Source organism: Sciurus carolinensis, chromosome 2 (assembly GCF_902686445.1).
Source record: "Sciurus carolinensis chromosome 2, mSciCar1.2, whole genome shotgun sequence".
In the NCBI taxonomy this organism is placed as follows: domain Eukaryota; kingdom Metazoa; phylum Chordata; class Mammalia; order Rodentia; family Sciuridae; genus Sciurus; species Sciurus carolinensis.
In genome coordinates this window covers 27,296,123-27,315,672 of record NC_062214.1, presented here as the reverse complement: position 1 = coordinate 27,315,672, position 19,550 = coordinate 27,296,123, and the positions used below count along the sequence as shown (strand labels likewise).

At 47.7% G+C, this 19,550-nt stretch overlaps 1 protein-coding gene across 2 annotated transcripts; it reads left to right on the top strand.

Moving 5' to 3' along the window:
* Positions 1 to 2,076: 2,076 nt before the first annotated feature.
* LOC124977184 (signal-regulatory protein beta-1-like) lies at positions 2,077 to 17,795 on the top strand. Of its 2 annotated transcripts, XM_047540537.1 has the most exons (7): positions 2,077 to 2,236; positions 2,618 to 2,929; positions 3,818 to 4,138; positions 7,183 to 7,497; positions 10,532 to 10,858; positions 11,908 to 12,017; positions 15,625 to 15,758. In XM_047540537.1, the coding sequence occupies exons 1-6, from the start codon at positions 2,173 to 2,175 to the stop codon at positions 12,012 to 12,014; spliced, it is 1,446 nt and encodes a 481-aa protein (XP_047396493.1). In that variant the 5' UTR covers positions 2,077 to 2,172; the 3' UTR covers positions 12,015 to 12,017; positions 15,625 to 15,758. The 2 variants fall into 2 exon arrangements, with proteins under 2 accessions (XP_047396493.1, XP_047396492.1); XM_047540536.1 differs by lacking the exon at positions 11,908 to 12,017 and having other exon boundaries at positions 15,625 to 17,795.
* Positions 17,796 to 19,550: the final 1,755 nt, after the last annotated feature.

The window sequence follows — 19,550 nt, the reverse complement described above, 5'->3', positions numbered from 1 at the left end:
AATTCAGACTAAAGAAAAAAGGAGGTAAATTATCAGAATTTTAAAATATTGTTTGCATGTCTATTGGATCAAATGTTATATGAGTTATATTAGGTAAAATTAATTTTAACTAATTTAATTTGACTAAATTTAGTTAACTAATTTAACCAAATTAGTTAAAATTAATTTTATCTTTCTTTCTTTCTTTCTTTCTTTTTTTTTTTACTTTTTAAATGTGAGTACTAGAAAAATCTGAAACACTCTATTTCTATGGGCAGAGCTGAGCTAACAACAGGACATAGAGAAGAAATGAACCAGGGAAAGGAGACGTGACAGATTTGGGGTTGGTCACATTTTTTAGGAGGGAAATTCACATTTATTAAGCTCCTATGGTATACACGGAGCTGGAGACTTTACATGCTGAAGACTCAAAGAGCATCAGGCAGAGCTCATTAGTCTCTTGTTACAGACGCAGCAACTGAGGCTTAGAAAGGTCAGGAGCGACCCCTCTGAACAGGCGCACTTTGCTGGACGCCCGCCTGCACTGGTCTCATCCACCTCTGAGCCCTGCTCTCAACCCAGCTCTGTCGGATTCCTCCTTCCTCCCCCTCTCTGGTCCCTTGGACACACCCCACCATGACTGGATACTTGCAGAAATGTGCCCTGCAAAGTCAAACCGACGGATGATAATGGATGAGTGGTTTCATCCAACTAGGAAACAGCTACTCTGGTCAGGCCTGTTGAAGGCCTAGTCCTAACTGGTCCAGTTTAAACTGCACCGAGCTCCTGCCCCACGTCACACCCCTGTGACATGGTCAGGGACCTGGGCGGGGTGCGGGTGAGGTGTCCTTGGGTTCCTCCTGCCTTTCCTGAGTGGGTTCCCTCTGCCCTCTGGTGTTCTGGACTCTGCGAGGAGAGTCGGGGAAAGCTGAGCCTCTCTCTCAGCAGCGCCCTGTTCACTGTTCTAGAAGCCAGCTGCCTCCTGGCGCATGGGCCCAGGTGCTCGGGAGGGCCCTGTGTGTGCATGGCTGTGCACGTCTCTCCCCTCTGCACGGAGGAAGTTCAGAGTGTTCCCTGCCACCCTGTCTCTGCCTGGCTGTCTCTTTTCACTTCCCCTTTTCTCCTGCTCAGGCAGCCATGAAGGTAGATCAACAAGCCCACTGTCTGCCGCAGGAGACACCTGGGGAGAGAGGCGCCTCCGCCAGCAGGCACCCCCCTCTGCCTGGGGTGCCCTGCTTGGCTAGGCAGTGAAGGCGGGAGAGCTTCCAGAGAGCTTCCGGGATGATGGCTCCTCTCAGCCTCTCCTTGGCCTTCGCTGAGTGTGCACACCACGCCACCAGGCAGGACAGGGAGCAGGCTGGGCCTGGCTGCTTCCTGTCAGCCCTGGGTGGTCCTGGCCCTGAAGATCCCTTCATTATTTTGGAGTTGATTCTTTGTGGGCTGGCTGCTGGCCAGCGGGGAACCAAAGGCATCATCTTCCCGGCAAAATTTTTCATGGGGAAAACAGGTAAAATCCAATTCCAGGATGAGCCAGTGGGAAACCAGATAGAGTTGAAAGGGATGGAGAGAGACCAATGGGAGAGATGTTTTCACAGGCAGGGTGGGGACATTTCTGGCTGGGTTCCAGTTCATTTCCCCCCAGCTTGGAATCCACTAGACAATTCCAGGCAAGAGGAAATGCCCATCTGATGTTGTGAGGCTCCAGTGAAGTAGAGGCCAGAGGGCAGGTTACACAGTTCCTGCTCTGTCCTCATTGCACTGGGTTGTATTTGCCCAGGCTCATGTCACCGACCCGTCTGGGATCACATTCGATCCATTCTGTATTTCCAGAAGCTGTTCCTGGGACAGAGAAGGCTCTCTGTGATAGCACCAGGGAGAAGCCTCCGGGAGAGGGGCCACAGAGCTGGCCTGGAAGCTCAAGATGGAGCTCAGCCCACCCCAGTCTGGCTCATGGGGCACCAGAGAGAGCCAGCACCCAGCCAGAGGCAGCAGACACCTCCACAGCTGTGGGTTTGGGGTGTGGATGGAGACCTTTGCCACAGTGACCACTTCCCCAGGTCTGGCTGGGGAGTGGGCACTGGGAGGTATAACGTAGCCCCAGGCTGCCAGGAGACCAGGCAGTGGCTCTGGGCCCTGCAGAGCCTCCTCCAGGGCTGCCACCCAGCACAGATCAGGGACGCCACGTACCTGGCCATGTCTGCCTCACCTGGGCAGGTCCAGATCACCCTCCTGCTCACCCTCCTGCTGAGACTCACAGGTGAGTCCTGCGTCCTGCCCACAGAGGCCCTCAGAGCAGGCAGGGAGGCCCCCAGGGATTACCACATCCAGGCTTGTGTTCCAGGGAGGAGGCTGAGGCGGGGAGGACCAGCTGAGCTGTTTCCCTCCCTCAGGGGATGCTTGGCATCTTTCTCTCGGTGTGGAACTTGTGGGAAAGGGCGATGGTGGGAGCTTGGGAATCAAGGGAGAGACATGTGACACCGGATGAGAGGCTGGCCTGGGGGCAGGAAAGGAGCGCAGGGTCCCTGATGCCAGCTCTGGGCCAGAGAGGATGGGAAGCCAGGAAAGAAAGAGGGAGAGAGAAGTCAGCAGGGCACGGTTTGCCCCACTCTCAGCACGGATTTGTCCCTCTCTTTTGCAGCTGGGCAGCCGGTCATCTCGCTGACGGGTCCCTCTCAGAGGACCACCCCGGGAAATTCAGTGCCTTTCAACTGCACTGCTGGCCCTTTCAGCTCCAAGGACTTCAATGTCACCTGGTTGAAGGACAGTGATGAACATCCAGCCACAACCCAGTTTCAGATGGCCAATGACACAGGCAGGTACTTTGTAACCAGCAAGGCATGGGTGCCACTGACCAGAAAAGAAGTCCTGTCTCGGATCACCTGCCAAGTTGCCCACAGGGACCTCGCTGAGCCCCTGCAAATGACCTTGAATCTCTCCCAAGTGCTCCAAGGTGAGCAGGTGGTAGTGTGATGGGGCAGCGTGGGCTTTGGGTGTTTTTGCCTGAATGCCCATTTCACAGATGGGAACCCAAGATTCTCCATTCCCATCCCTGACGACAGGAGAAGGCTAGGTCCCCAGGGCTGGGAATGTGGCTCAGTGGTCCAGTACTTGCCTAGCTTGCAAGAGGCCCTGGGTTCCATTCCCAGTGCTGCCAATCAATCAATCAACCAATACAAATTAAATACATATCAGCTGTCTGGGTTTTTGCCGTAGCTCGACCACTTTACAAGTTGTATGATCTTGGGCATACTTCGGTTTCCTCATAAAATGGAAATAAAATTAAGACCTGCTTTGTAGACTTCCTCTTAAGATTAAATGAGTTATTCCTTATAAAAATATCTAGAACAATATCTGGCACATTGTAAGTGGTTTACAACTGCCTGATTTTGTTTGCAATTGCCTGAACCTAACTTCCCATTCCGAACATCTTTGTTCTATTAATTTCATTACTGTTTTTAATTTTACATATTATTCATTCAATAAATAATAGCCCCTGTATGCCAGTCACTGTTAAAAGTGCTGGGACAGAGCCATGAACAAGTGCCTGTCCTCCTGGGTATTGTATTTTAGTATTCTTACAATTCTATTTCATGATATGAATTATTTCAAACATACTGGAAAATATATGCAGATAGCCACAACCCTCCACCCATATTAATAATACCATATAGACCTATTTACCTTGTATTAAGCATACAAGAAAAATTATTCCTTTAAAAAGAGAGTGCGAGTCTTGAGGCTGGCGCCTGGGAAGGGGAGACCTGGAGGGGACAAGCAGGCAGGGGCTTCTTTGACCAGCTCGCTCTTCCCGTGGTTCTCCTTCCGTTGCCGTCTCCAGTCATCCCCACGCTAAAGATCAGAATGGAGCACATCGGAGCCCGAGTCCTTGCGCAACAGAGAGTGAACCTCACCTGCCTGGTGAGTGGCTTCTACCCCTCCTACCTGCAGCTCACCTGGATGGAGAACAGGCACACGATCCCCACTGTGGAGCAACCCCAGGTCATGAGAAACCCAGACGGGACATACTCTCTGGAGCACACGCTGCAGGCAGAGGCCACACTGAACGGGAGTGAGTTTTCCTGCTGGGTGGTCCAGGACGAGCAGCCCCCCATCCTGACCAACATCACCCTGCGAGCGCAGGCCCCCAACAGGGGAAAAGGTGGGTGACTCAGTCCCTGGGAGCAACGTGGTCGGAGGGTTGGGAACTCAGGGCAGCCCCGGGTGAAGGTGGAGGGAGGGAGGATGCCCTAACCGCACACCTCCCTCCCTGCCCAGCACCCCACGAAGGAAAAGAAGGGATGTCCCCTCCCCGTTTCATGCTCTCTTTCTATCCAAAATTCTCCACCTTAACACTTGACTGTAAGAAATGGCAGAGATGTCCAGGCATGGTAGCACACACCTGTAATCCCAGTGGCTCAGGAGGCCGAGGCCGGAGGATCACAAGTTCAAGACCAGCCTCAGCAATTTAGCAAGGCCTTAAGCAACTTAGTGAGACTCTGTCTCAAAATAAAAAATAAAAAGGGCTGGGGTTGTAGATGAGTGGTAAAGTGCCCTTGGGTTCAATCCCCAGTACCAAAAAAAAAAAAAAAGAAGAAAAAGAAAAAAGAAAAAAGAAAGAAAGAAAGAAAAGAAAAGAAAAGAAATGGCAGAGATGGCCGAGCTCAGGGTCCAGATCCCTTCTAGGAATGCTATTAATCAAGACTGATTCCGTTGGAAATTTCTGGAAGTCAACTTTAAAGAGGCTAGGAATTGACTCCCTTCGCTGGGAAAGAGGGACCCTCGGGTCCTCACATGGAGTGGGTATGAATCCCCCTCTTCCTTCCTTCTCTCCTCTCCTGTCTCTTCCATACCTAACCCTCCTTTCCACTCCCTGTTTATTTCACTCCTTGCGGCTTCACACCATCTCGTCCACCAGGGGTCGCTGCCCACTCAGTTCAGAGGCTGAGCGGGGCGAGCGCGGTTTCCTTGGTCCAGCTTGAACTGGCTTGGGAGAGTCAATGACTGGCCTGGAGTGGGCCGGGCGGCGCGCAGCGTGGTGGTGGTGGTGTGGAGATTGACAGACCGGGTAAGCCCTAGACAGGGCTGACCGCTCTCCAGACCCACGCGGAGTGGGTAAAGACGTCCCTGCAGCTGTGCGGGGGTATTCGGTGTGTTGTCCCGCAGCGCAGGCTGGAGAGGGCGCAGGGATGCTGCGCGGCAAAAACAGCCCCTCTTCACGGCGAGGCGTCCACCCTGCCTCTGTCTCTCCTCGGCAGGATTGGCAAGAATCCTGGGGGCAATGAGCCCACCTTTAAATTTCTGTGCCTCGTCCCACTTTTTTGTTGCTGTGCAGAAATAAGGGAAAGGTTCACCCACTAGTAATGCACAGGTCTGGGTGAAACATTCCAAAATGGTCCTTTTTGATGCATTATTATTATTTTTTATTGACTTACTGAGTTTTTTTCCTAATTTTCCTCCTTCACCTGTGTACAGTATACCAGTCCACCTGAGACCATCGCTTGGCTCACACCCCTGTCTTGTGCAGCTGGGTGGCCCCCCAGGGTCTGCAGGGGGAAGGACAGCCTCTCTCTATGGTCTGAACACACCTTGAAGGCAATACTTCCTGCAAACCTCCCCCAGAGCTCTTTCAACACGGTACCTAGCACACTCCCACGCTGTCAGCGTTCCTCCTTGGTTAACACTGGTAGAGCATTTACAGTATTCCAGGAGCCTCATTAGGATAGCTCATTCTTGACTGGCTGTCAAGGGACGGAGATCTGGGAGGAGACTGTCATGCTGGCTTGGGTTAGTCTGTTCATAAATGCTATTTTCCTGTACCTTTTTCCTCTATCCTGGCTGAGGATGCAAACTTCAGTGTTGTCTCAAACCTCTTTCCAAAACTCTGTTTAAAATACTGTTTCTGATGTTCACTTCTTCTGAACTGTCACATCTGTCTGTACCCTTCTGTTCCCACAATGGATACTTAAACTCTGGGGCTTCTAGAAGCCCCTAGCTTGGGTTCCATCTGGTTCAGCCTCTCTTCCATCAGCACCTCCCAGCATCCTGAGAGTAGGGAATGGGTCTTGGTTTTGGAAACTGCAGAACTTTGGAGTCAAACAGATCAGTGTCACCCTGCAGGGCTGCCACCGCCATTCCTGTGGTCTCAGGCAAAGCTGTTCCTCGTTGTGCAGTAACAATTGCTGTTCCGCCCGGTGGGCGCCTGCTGAGGATTCCTTTCCTTGACTCCTGTGTGGCATCTGGACCATGTGATCCATAGTCAGGATGTTTGCAGGCTTGGTAGTGCCCAGGGCAATATTAAAGGGTGAAGTAGACACAGCTGTAATAGGAAAAAAAACCCTAGGCTTGGGGTCAGAACTTCTGGGTTGCAACGTCAGTTCTGTTTGCTGCGAAGCCCTTGGGTGAGTCAGGACCTTCTTTGAACCTTTTCTTTCTCTGTTCACATTAAAAATGTGATTATTAATAGCAGTTCCTCAGATGTGCATTTAAGAGTACATGATACTGATAGTTTCCCTTTATAAAGTGACTACTATGCATGTATTCTATACTAGCTCCTTTACTTGCTTTATTGATTAACTGAGAATTAAGAATCGCTCCCATTTTACAGATGAGGAAACTGAGGCCTGGAGCATGAAGTTGCTCAGACTCACCCTGTGGAGGAGTTGGGAATGCAAATGCCGTTGAGGCACCCAAAGTCTGTGCTCCTGACCTCTCCCTGCAACCTGTCCAGGAGCCGTGAGGGGAGTCTCACCTTTTTAGGGACTGAGTGGTGTTCAGGAACACAGACCCTGGGACCAGACTAGCTAGCTCAGAACCCCTGGCTCTGTCACTGATGAGCTGCGGATCTTGAACAAGTTGACGAGCTTGTCTGGGCCTCAGTTTCCTCATCTGTGTAATGGGAATGGTGACAGCTGTCTCTGCTGGGTTGCTGCGGGGACTCGGTGAGTTGGAGGGGCTCGTAAGCAGGGTGGGACATGGGTGTTTGCTGTGCAGCCTTGGCCTCCTCTACCTGCCGTGATCCCTTGTGGAGTTCTCGCCTGGCCTCTACTCTCAGCCTCTGAGGCTAGCTTCTATTAAAAGGCAACGTTTAAGTCCCATGGAAGAGGACGCACCGGCCTCTGGTCTCTCCACGGAGCTGCTGAAGGCTCGTTCACTCTGGGATTCGGGCGCCCCAGCATCCCCTCACGGGAGAGTCTCTTCTTGCAGGAAGGATCATGACCCCCACCTCTCACAATGTGGAAGGCCCCCGGCAGCGTTCAGAGCCGGGCACGAGCATCCAGCTGACTTACACGTCCTCCGGACTCCACACACGTCAGCTCAATGTGACCTGGCTCAAAAACAACCACAAGCTCCCCACATCCAAGACCGACATCCTGTCCAGTGGAGACACCTACAATGTGACCAGCAGAGTGCTGGTCCCTCTGGAGTATGAGGACCTGCTCTCCCTGGTCCTCTGCCAGGTCAAACACAGGTCGTCATCGATTTTCCAGAAACCCATCAGCCTGAACCAGTTCCTCCGCGGTAAGACCTTTCTCTCTGCTGGGCGGCTGAGTCAGGGCAGAGGTGGGCTGTGGACTTCTCTGAGCGTCAGTTTCTTCTTTGAGAAATGGCCTCGCTTGGTTATGGCAGAAATTCCATGACACAGGGTGCTTTGTTCATATGAACCTCTCAGAAGGGTTACTTGTTGCTGTTAATTATTATTATTCACGGTACCCTCAGGACTCGCTTCGCCCATGTGTAGAATGGAGCCTGAGCATCTCTTTATCTTCTGAGGATTTAATTTCCATTATTATTACTTTACAGGGAAGAAGATTTGAAGGGATTAGAATAGGATGTTAGAATAGGATGTCTTTAGGGGACTAACTCTAAAATTTTTTTATCTCATTTTCTTTTATTTTCCTGGGCTGGATCAAAGAAGCGAGGGTTCCCCAAAGCTGTCAGGCTGCTGAGTGAGAAGCCTTCGGCCTGAATACAGGCTTCCAGCTCTGTGGTCCTTACCAGCTGTGGGTTTGCCTGAAGTTCCCATGTTCTCTCAGCTTCGCTGTCTTTGACTGTCTAATAGGAAATGCTCGTTTAGAAGATCCTCTTATCTGAGTATTTATTATATAATTCCCTGGAGCTAGGGCAATTGTAAAGAGAAGCAAAAGTCATAGAAAATACAAATGTCCACGAGTGAATTATTCCTCTAAAATTAGCTGTGGCTGCACCCCGCACGCCTCTTGGGCTGGGTTTCATGGAAGCATCTTTGTGACTGTCTTTATTTGGGTTTCCCTGAAAGCAGAGCCTGAATCCCAGGATTTGGGGACAGAGGACTGGGAGGTGATTCTGAGAGTGGGAGATTGAAATGGGTTAGGGAGAATAGGCAAGAAATGGTTAGTTACCGGGCTAGGTACCCCTGGGTCCCTGAAGCTCAGTGCCACCGGGACCCGAGAGGAGTCTGGGATGTACCTCTGTGGACCGAATGGCTTTTCTTGGTTAAAGAGAAATCCCAGGCAGAGGCATGGAAAGGCGTTTCTGGAGCTTGAGTTAGGACTCCCCGCGTGTGGTGCTGCCTGGCGTGGCTCCCCAGAGGCCACCAGCTCATGGGGGGGTGTGGAGCCCAGAAAGCCCCTACTGCAGGGGTCCACCCTGCCTTGATGGATGTGTGGCCACATCAGACTGTACCAGGCAAAGAGAATCGACTTCCAGGGTAAAGCGAATTAGGAGATCCTGCAAAAGTGGTATTTCAAGAAGTAGATGCAGATAATCCTGGAGAAGAGCCGGGATCATAGGCAGTTAGAAATGAAAGAAGAAGAAGAAAAAAAAAGTCTCTGATGATCATGATACTGTGGGCTGTTCAGAAGAGAGCGCTTTGATTAAAAGAGTCCCCTGCGCAAAGCGGTGGAAGCCTCAAATCATTTCAAGTAATTTTCCAAAATCGCCTTTTAATGATGGTTGCTGTGAATGTGAATTTGAAATGAAGGATTTGTGGGTATCGAGTTGAAGTTTGGGATAAAGAAAATTACGCCAGCTTTCCTTTTCCTTCCAGGAGTGGATGCATAGTTGCCGTAATGTTCTCTATTTACTTAAAACATAAATTATTTTTATAACTGAAGTGGTTTTCAAGATGAAGTTTAGCCAGTTCCTCTTTGACCACTTCTGTGAAATTGGAGCCTGATTTTGTACAGCTTCCTGCTAAGTATTTTCTTTTTCTTTCTTCACGACACCAAGCAGCTCTCTGTGTCCACATTTGAATTTGCGAGGACTACATAAGAACACCCACTCCAACAAATGCCATTTGGTTCATGGGATCAGTGCCCTCAGCTGTGTCCAGGCCTCTGTCCTCCCCCAAATGCCCTGGACACCATGCCACCAGAAGAGATGGGTTGCTTGGTGACACCACACCCTAGCCTCTTCCCTGAGGGCACCACCCACACGACCACGCCTTCACCTCCTGGGTCCTCCCTTCCAGGTCTTGCTCTTTGCTTGGTGAAAGTCCCTGCGCTGGGCCTGAGCACCAATGGGGACACTGAGCAGATAGTAAGCCTCAGGACGGGGTCTTGCCTCGGCTGTCTGGATCCTTAGCAGCATCACCGAGAGAACTTGAGAGGTCTTGGAGGCTGGGAAACAATATTTTGGGATCAGTCACTCTCAGCTCCTTCAAATTGTACCCGCCAAGGACTTCGTCCCCAGACTCTAGACCAGAGCTGACGTCCATCTTCAATAGACCCATGAGTGCTAACGCGATGTTAGAAACTTCATAACTTCAGGCTTGGACACACACGGAAGGTGAATTGCACAAGGTGATGTCTTGCTGTGGTGGCAGGTCCAGGTCCAGAATCCAGAACACCAGCCTGTCACACAGCTGAGATCATGCCTTGTGATCATGCAAAATCTATGGAAATGTGTCATATTTTATTGGATTTGAGAATAGCCTAAGGTTCCCTGTTGTGAATACATTCCATTGCATAGCTGAAAATCTGGTCGAAAAAAATTCTAGAAGCCATTAGACCCTCATATCAGAAGCCTAGAATATAAGTGCCTTATAGTTGGGGTATCAGTTTTACAATGGTAAAATGTTCTTTCTCTGGTGTAATTCCAGCTTTGCCAACTAGAACCGGAGCAAGTTACTTCTCTGCAATGAAGTCCCTTCCTTTTAAAATCTTAGTGTCTTGGACTTAAAGACGTCTAGTGCCTATGAACCTTCAGATCTTAGAATTATCTAGTCATAGACTAAGCTGACTGATTTGTAGCTTCTTAAATGACATTCATACCTCAACTTTCCATCTTTAATGACCAACGTGGAAAAGAAAGATTGGAATGGCTTTCACCAATGCCATTTATCCATCCACCCATCCATCCATCCATCCATCCATCCATCCAAACGTGCGTTCCCTCACTCATTCAGACACTCATTCCATCATGCATTTCTTCGTGCACGTACCCACCCATTTACCAACACCCAGACCCTTCTCTGTGGAAAGCCTGGGGCCAGGTCTGGGCAGATGACCCCACCTCCAGGGAACTCTCAGAGGAATTCTCACAGTAATTGTCTGCTTTCTCCTGGTTTCGTCAGTTCCCCCTACAGTGACAGTGTCCCAGTCTTCAACTGCCTCCGGCTTGGTGGCTGTTACCTGCCACGTGCAGAAATTCTATCCCCAGAATATGTATCTCACCTGGCTGGAAGACTGTCATGTGCTCAAAGGGACCGCTCAACCCAAGTCCAAGCAGAACGAGGATGGTTCCTACACCTCGGGAAGCCTGCACCTGGTGAACGTGTCCGGGCAGAGGTCCGAGCGGCTGGTCACCTGCAGGGTGCAGCACCAGGAGCAGCCTCCCATCCAGGCCAGCCTGGTACTGTCCACAGCGCCCCATCCTGCCCACCAGCCCTTTGGGAGCCCAGGTCAGTACACCTCTTCTCTCACGGGCACCTGGGTCATCTCTGTCTCCTGAGTGGATTCCAGAAGGTGCTGGAAGGAAAGGGAGCTTGGTGATCATTGAGGTCTTGCCAGATTAGGAGTCTGACTTCTAGAATAGTCAGAATGATTTCTGGCCAGTGGCTTCCTTTAGATGTGGTCATCCTGCCAGGGTCTTCATTTCTGTGCAGAGTGGTCTCCCAGCGTGACCTCCTCGAAAGTACCCTGGAGAGAGGGTAACTTAGGGCTCTTTTACTGGTGACTCAGGTTGGTTGTCGGCAAGACTCTTGTTGAACAGTCTGTTTGAATCACATGGAGTGAGCTTGCTGTACATTGCTCAGTAAGACTTGCTTAAACAACCTCACCTGGGGGCCGCAGATGTCTGCTCCCATGATAGATCCGGCTCTTGCAGTTAATTATTGCACATATATCCTCGGTGCTCAGTTTGCTCATCTGCGGATAGGGTCTAAGGAAACTTCCTAATTCATAGCATCCTTGTAAGGATTAAATGCATGAATATGGGTATAGCCTACATGCATGTCTGCAATAAAGCCAGCTACTCTTCCTATTACTTGAATTCAGGTAGAATTATTTTTAAATTGTTTCCAGGAATTATAGCCGTGCAAACTTAGCACATGAGTCAAGGATCTCTCAGAGACTCAGTTCACTCATTTATGAAATGTTGCTAATGGTACCAACTTCCTACGATTATAGCAAATGTCATGATAAATGACCACAGGGCCTTGAGACATGGCGCAGGTTGTATTCAGATTTGTATCTCAAGAGCCTGGCACATTGACTGGTGGATGTCAGATTCTCAAATCAGCATTTACTGGGCCAGATTCAAGGTGAGCCTCATAGGTCAAAATCACCTTTCATGTCCGAGAGAGCAAAGTGTAGAGAAAAGAGCTCAGGTTTGGACTAAGAATTGGGTACGACTTGCTGGCTCTGAAACTTCCTGGCTGCCTGACCTCGGAGAAGATGTTCACCCTCTCAGCGCCCCATTTGGTGGCTTCTTCTGCTTTGTGGCATTTAGGTCCAGAGACATCTACCCTCACCTTTGTGGCTTTCCTCTTGGGCATGAAGGTGATGCTGCTGGTGAGTTTCACAGTCACCTACATCTGCAGGTCATGGAGACTGTGACAGGTGAGTTCGGGGTTGGCCTCAGTACTTAGGGAAAGAGGTCAGGGTCACAGTTTTGGGCTAGCAAGAGAAATTCAGGGCAAGGGCACAAAGGCACTGTTTCAGCCAGTTTTTTCACAGCTGTGACCAAAAGACTTGACAGGAACAATTTTAGAGGAGGAAGGGTGTATTTGGGACTCATGGTTTCAGAGGTCTCAGTCTGTAGATGGCTGACTCCATCACTCTGAGCCTAAGGTGAGGCCAAACATCATGCAGAAAGATGTGGAGGAGGAGAGTAGCTCAGGACTTGATAATCAAGAAGCAGAGAGAGACTAAGCTCAGCTCACCAGGGACAAACTACATACACCAAAGGCTTGTCCCCCAGCGACCCGTCTCCTGCAGCCACACCCTTCTTACCTACGGACATCACCCAGATAATCCATTCAAGTGAATTAATGCTCTAATTAGATGAAGGCTATCCTTCCCCAGTTGCTCACCTCTAACCCTTCCTGCACTGTCTCCCGTGAGCATTTGGGCAACTCCTCACATCTAAGCCATACGAGTCACTCAGGTATGGTACAGTCCCTTGGAGTTGGAAGATTTTCAAGTTATGTTCCTGGACCACGTAAGTGGGAGTCCAAGTGTAGGAGTACAATGAATGTCAAGACCCAGACCCCAAAGAGTCCCCTAACTCTGTGATGTATTTCAGTTTTCATGTGACATAGCTTTGAAATGAATGAGGCAGATAGTGCTACAACCAATTCTGCTGGCCATGGCCCAGTGATGCTAGGGCCGTGGGGAGGTTGCTGAGAGACCAAAGAAAACACCCAGAGAAGGCATGGGAGACAGAAGGTTTATGGAAAAATGCTTAAAATCAGCATAGTACAGTGATGCAGCCACATCAATGTTCATAGCAGCTCAATTCACAATAGCTAGATTGTGGAACCAACATAAATGCCCTTCAGTTGATGAATGGATAAAGAAATTGTGGTATATATACACACAGTGGAATATTACTCAGCCATAAAGAAAAATAAAATTATGGCATTTGCAGGTAAATGGATGGAGTTGGAGAATATCATGCTAAGTGAAATAAGCCAATCCCAAAAAAACCCAAGGCCGAATGTTCTCTCGGATAAATGGATGCTGATACATAATCGGGGGGTGGGTAAGGGAAAATGGAGGAACATTGGATTGTGTAGAGGGAAATGAGGGGAGGGGTGGGGGCAGGGGAAGGAAAGGTGGTGAAATGAGGTAGACATCATTGTCCTATGCATATTTATGATTACACGAATGGTGTGACTCTACATCACATACAACCAGAGAAATGAAAAGGTGGACTCCATTTGTGTACAACGAATCCAAATGCATTCTGCTGTTACGTATAACTAAATAGAAAAAAACAATGAAAAAAAGTGCTGTGCAGAAGGTCCAGGGGCCATGGGCTGGACAGATGGCACCCCGTCCCTTACAGTGCTTTGCCAAGTAGCTCCTCTGTCCCTCATGACGCTACTCCAGAACATGCAGTGACCACAGGCTGGACACACATCATCTCTGTCCCACAGGTGTGTCACCAGAAATAGTGCCTCCATCAGACATGGTGGCATACACCTGTCACCTCTGCTACCAGGAGGCTGAGGCAAGAGGCTCACAAGTTTGAGGCCAGCCTCAGGAACTTAGCAAGACCCTGTCTCAAAATAAAAAAATAAAGAGAGCTGGGGATGTGGCTTGGTGGCAGAGCACCCCTGAGTTCAACCCCCCATACCCCAAAAAGGAGAGAAGGAAAGAACACCCCTGTCTCTCACGGCACCTTGTCAAGAGCCATCGGGACAAGGAGTACTTACTCTCAGCAGTGCCCTCGATTCTGCCCGTTACCACAGTGACAGGGACTTTAGGAGGGGGGTTTTAGGAGGGGGTCTTAGGAGTGGAGTTTTAGGAGTGGGGTCCTAGGAGGGGGTGTTAGGAGTGGGGTCTTAGGATGGGGGTTTTAGGAGTGGGGTCTTAGGAGGGGGGTCTTAGGAGTGGGGTCTTAGGAGGGGGGTCTTAGGAGTGGGGTTTTAGGAGGGGGGTCTTAGGAGGGGGGTCTTAGGAGGGGGGTTTTAGGAGTGGGGTCTTAGGAGGGGGGTCTTAGGAGGGGGGTCTTAGGAGGGGGGTCTTAGGAGTGGGGTCTTAGGAGGGGGTCTTAGGAGGGGGGTCTTAGGAGGGGGGTTTTAGGAGGGGGGTCTTAGAAGGGGGATCTTAGGAGGGGGGTTTTAGGAGTGGGGTCCTAGGAGGGGATGTTAGGAGTGGGGTCTTAGGAGGGGGGTTTTAGGAGTGGGGTTTTAGGAGTGGGGTCTTAGGAGGGGGTCTTAGGAGGGGGGTTTTAGGAGTGGGGTTTTAGGAGGGGGGTCTTAGGAGTGGGGTCTTAGGAGTGGGGTCTTAGGAGGGGGTTCTTAGGAGTGGGGTTTTAGGAGGGGGTTTTAGGAGTGGGGTCTTAGGAGGGGGGTCTTAGGAGTGGGGTCTTAGGAGGGGGTTTTAGGAGTGGGGTCTTAGGAGGGGGGTTTTAGGAGTGGGGTCTTAGGAGGGGGGTCTTAGGAGTAGGGTTTTAGGAGGGGGTTTTAGGAGTGGGGTTTTAGGAGGGGGTTTTAGGAGTGGGGTTTTAGGAGTGGGGTCTTAGGAGGGGGGTTTTAGGAGTGGGGTTTTAGGAGGGGGGTCTTAGGAGGGGGGTTTTAGGAGTGGGGTCTTAGGAGGGGGGTCTTAGGAGGGGGGTTTTAGGATGGGGGTTTTAGGAGTGGGGTCTTAGGATGGGGGTTTTAGGAGTGGGGTTTTAGGAGTGGGGTCTTAGGAGGGGGGTCTTAGGAGGGGGGTCTTAGGATGGGGGTTTTAGGAGTGGGGTCTTAGGATGGGGGTTTTAGGAGTGGGGTCTTAGGATGGGGGTTTTAGGAGTGGGGTTTTAGGAGTGGGGTCTTAGGAGGGGGGTCTTAGGAGGGGGTCTTAGGAGGGGGGTTTTAGGAGGGGTGTCTTAGGAGGGGGTTTTAGGAGTGGGGTTTTAGGAGTGGGGTTTTTGGAGTGGGGTTTTTGGAGTGGGGTTTTACAGTGGCAGTAATGTCACCTGTTGGCTTTGTTGTTGTTCCCTGTGTGGTCAGTGTGTGAGAAAGCAGCTTTCTGTAGACAGCACTAACTTGCCCTGATCCCCAGCGTCCACCAGAGAGGGCCAGTGTCCCTCTAGATAATGTTTATCTGGATGTTCCAGAGCAGACTCTCCCTCATTGTTCCCTTAGCGTGGCCCTTAGGCCCTTTGGGGATGAGAGAGTCATCGCACGGACATGGTGTTTTACTGTCCTTTTCTCCAAGGACAACACATCAATGAATAGCACATACCCTACAGACATGAAGGTTCTGACTGGTGGCGGAGATGAGGGGGGCGTGGGAGAGAGCTCAGGACCCGGAGAGGGGCTGGGATGCGGTTAGTTGGGACTTTATTCCTGATCTGCTCCTGAACTCAGGCCAAGCAGAGTACCCACCACATAGTAGGTCCTCATTAAATATGTGTGGACTCAACACATGAATGAACAAACAAATGCATGAGTGAATGATTCTCCCGACAGCTCCTGCGTTCCCTTTGACCCGTGCCTTCTACTCTCTCTGACAGGCCCAAGTGGAGAGAAGAAGCTCCGAGGACCCGGAGGTGACCCCAGGCCCCTGCTCTTCACTCTGCCACCTCCACCACAGATTGCTCCCCTTGCACCCCTTCTGATGTTCCTTCCCTCTGCACTTTGGAGCTGGGCAGGGAGGGACTTGGGTCAGAGGACATGGGAGTCTCAGAACTGATGAGCTGGACTTCATATTGACTCTGCTTCCATCCAAGAGGATCAAATGGATGAAGAAAACAGGTGTCCACCTGTCCTTGATCGTGAGCAGCCCTTAATATTCAGAGGACGTTTTGCCTTTACCCAGGGCTTCTGCAAGCATGATGTTAACACGTACAGATTTTGAAATTACTGTGTGTTGAATAAGCATTTTTTGGTTCTCAAATATATAAAAAATGACATTTGGAATATCCCTGGCTCTACCATATTATCTTTGCAAAATAGTAACATTTTTCCATTATGTTGTTTAGTTTTTATGAAGAAAAACTATCCCAAATTTGGTGTTCATTCTCAAGTGTGATTTTATACTTTTTACAACATACATATAAATCCTTAAGCAATATGTTGTGTTATTTTGCATGTTTTAATTTGACACAGATGCTATTATATCACACGCAGCATTTTTAAGCTTAACACAGTTTGTGGATTTGTTATGTGGATTTATGTAACTCTGTATTATTCATTTCCACTGATCTATGTTCTTCTGTTGTCAGAAAAGGCACAATTCTCTAATTATTCTTTTATAATGGATATTGAAGCTTTAGTCAATGGTTTCTCTAGTATAATTTTGTGACAAAAATTCTTATGTTTGTTTCCTTGGACACATGTAGGAAAGTCCTTCTTGTTCCTCTAGCATGGTGCACAAAATTGCAATATTGGTAACATTTGAAAGTTTTTTAGTATACAATTTTTGCTCAAGTTATGCTCCTTTTGTTTTGTCTTTAATCTAGCTGGTTTTTTTTTCTGGTGTGTGTGTGTGTGTGTGTGTGTGTGTGTGTGTGTGTGATAGGCAGTAAGGATCTTACTTTTTTCCTGTAATAATGAATGTTCCAGTTCTCACTAATATCACTACAACCTTTGCCATATACTAATTTTCTATAACTCTGAGGTTCTTTTGATGAGCACTCAGTTCCATTAATCTCCTTGTCCATCTCTATCACTCTGTTGGGGAATCCATTCTACTTTTTCTTGTTCAAATTTGTAATGGCTATCCTTAGGCCAGAAGCGTTTTAGAATAATTTTGTCAGGGTTCATGAAAAACCCTTTTAGAATTATGATTTGATTACATTGAATTTCTATACTAATTTGGGCAAGTTAATATATATCTATATATATCAATGATATATAGTATTATATGTAATTATACATATATCAAATAGAGTTTTATATGTCTTTCAATTTACTTTTTTTTTTTCATTTTTTCACCCATAATGGTCTTTTGCATCTTTAATTAGTGCTCTCTTTAATACTTTCTGGTTTATGAAATCTTAAAAAAATTATTGTTACTTTTCTCAGTGGGTTTTAACTACTGAATCTGATTGCAATTGAGTTTTGAACATCAGTCTTACATCCAGTAAGATTACAAAATTCTCTTTCTAATGCTACTAATATGTATTTTCTCTTTTGATGTGTTACTCTTATAACATTAATGATCTAAAGTCAGTTTTTACCTTTATCAAAGTTACATGTACACGTAGTTTGAGTCAAATCGTCCTATAAATTCTACATTTGAAAACCAGAGTCTCCCTAACCACCCACCATTTCCCACCTCCCAGAAGCACACTCTTCAGCTCTTTTATTTTAGATTTTACTTTTATATCTCATGTCACATGCTTCTATGGATACTTGATTTTTCCCTCTGTAAAGGTTAACTTGAATTGTCAACTTGATTGGATTAAGAGATGCCGATGATTAAGAGACCTCTGGGTTGTCAATGAGGGCATGTCTAGGAATGATTGGCATGTGGGATAGGAACTGAAGTGAGCCCCTCCCTAAGCCCCGCCCAATAGGATGGAATAAAAGCTGGAAGAACAAGGAAGCGGATGGAGATGCAAGCTGGGCTCTTCTTGAACGGGTTCTTGATTGCTGCTTCCATCATCTGAGGATATCTGACTCTCACTTCTTCACTCTTCCAAAGTGGACTCTGCCAGTGATTCTCCAGGGAGCTTCCAGAAGCCTTGGTCTCAGACTAGGGTAGCACTGTTGATCCCTTTGTTCTGGGGCTTCTGCGTCTTGGACTGCACAGCTGCTGGTTCTTCCAGTTCTCCAGCTGCAGACGGCCACTGTGGACTATCCAGCTTCAGGTGGTGTAAGCCAATCTAATAAATCCCCTTTTTATAATTCCTGTTGATTCTGTTCCTCTAGAGAACCCTGACAAATACACCCTCCTAGGCATTATTTAATGACCTCCTGTGACCCAAGACATGGGCACAACATTCTGTCCCTGCTGACCTCCTGCCATCACCTGAATACAGTTGTATTTGGATTTGAGACAACATGCACTATGGTGACTGCGTGGACGTTATTTATAACCAAGTGTGGTAATCCCTGCCGCTTTGTCTTATAAGCATGCCTGTGTGACCACTGCTGTACTCAAGACACAGAACAATTCCATGACAATACAGGCCTCCTTTGTGCTGCCCCTTGGTGGTGGTACCCGCTCCACTCTACCAGATCTCTGCCAAATGCAAATGTCTTCTGTGTCTCCATGATTTTGACAATGTTGTATAAATGTCTCCTACTCTATGTGAAATTTTCAGTCTGATTTTCTTCACTTGTAAGGTCTTTGAGATCCTTACAAGAGTTTGCAATGTAAATACATCATTCCTTTTTATTGCTGAATAGTATTTCAACATGTGGGTGCATACAGCCTGCTTCACCATATACTTGTAAGACATTTTGGTTGTTTCCAGGGTTTCACTATTACAAAGAAATCTGCTGTAAATACTCAGGCCCAGATTTTCGAGGATACCTAAGCTTTCGTTTTTCTGGGATGAATGCATGGCAGTGCAATTGCTGGATTGTATTTTAAGTTTGCATTTAGTTCTTTTTTAGAAACTGCCAGACTCTTAGAGTTGGCAGTACTGTTTTCCATTCCCACCAGCAGCATGTGAGAGATGCAGTTTCTCCATATCCTGGATGGCTCGTGGCCCTGTCACTCTGTTTCATTATAACTCTCCTGTTGGGTATGTAGTAATACCTCATCGTGGTCTTAATCTGCATTTTCCTGGATGATTGGTGATGTTGAACATATTTTCATGTATTTCTTTTCTGTCTATCCTCATTAGTGAAATGTCTCTTTACGTCTTTTGCCCATTGATCAGAAATAGTGGTAGAATGAATCAGACATTATTACTCTATGTACTTATATAACTATATGACCGGTGAGATGCTATATCATGTAGAACCAGAAGAATGAGAAATTATACTCCATTATATATGATGTATCAAAGTGCATTCTAATGTTAGGTGTAACTAATTAAAACAAATTAAAAAATTTAAAAATAAATAAAATAAATTTAAATTTAAAAAGTAAAAAAAGACGACTTTGCTTTATTTTGTTGTTTTTTACTGTTGAGTTTTGGGAGAAGGGTTCTAGATTTGAGGTCTTTGTCAGATGTTGGTTTTCACATATTTTGAAACATTGGCAGCCTTCTTTCCATACTCTGACATGGTGTTTTGGAGAAAATAATCTTAATTTTGATGAAGTCCAACATAATTGCTTTTTAAAAACTGATAGTGCTGTTGATATCATGTCTAACAACCCTTCACCAAGGCCTAGATTTCTGAAACTTTTCATGTATTTTCTGCTAAACATCTTATAGTTAGACACTTTTACATTTGAACCAATGATTCAGTTTGAGAAAATTCTTGTACAAGGTGTGAGGTTTAGATAGAGGTTTTCATTTTTGTTTTTTTGGGTTTTATT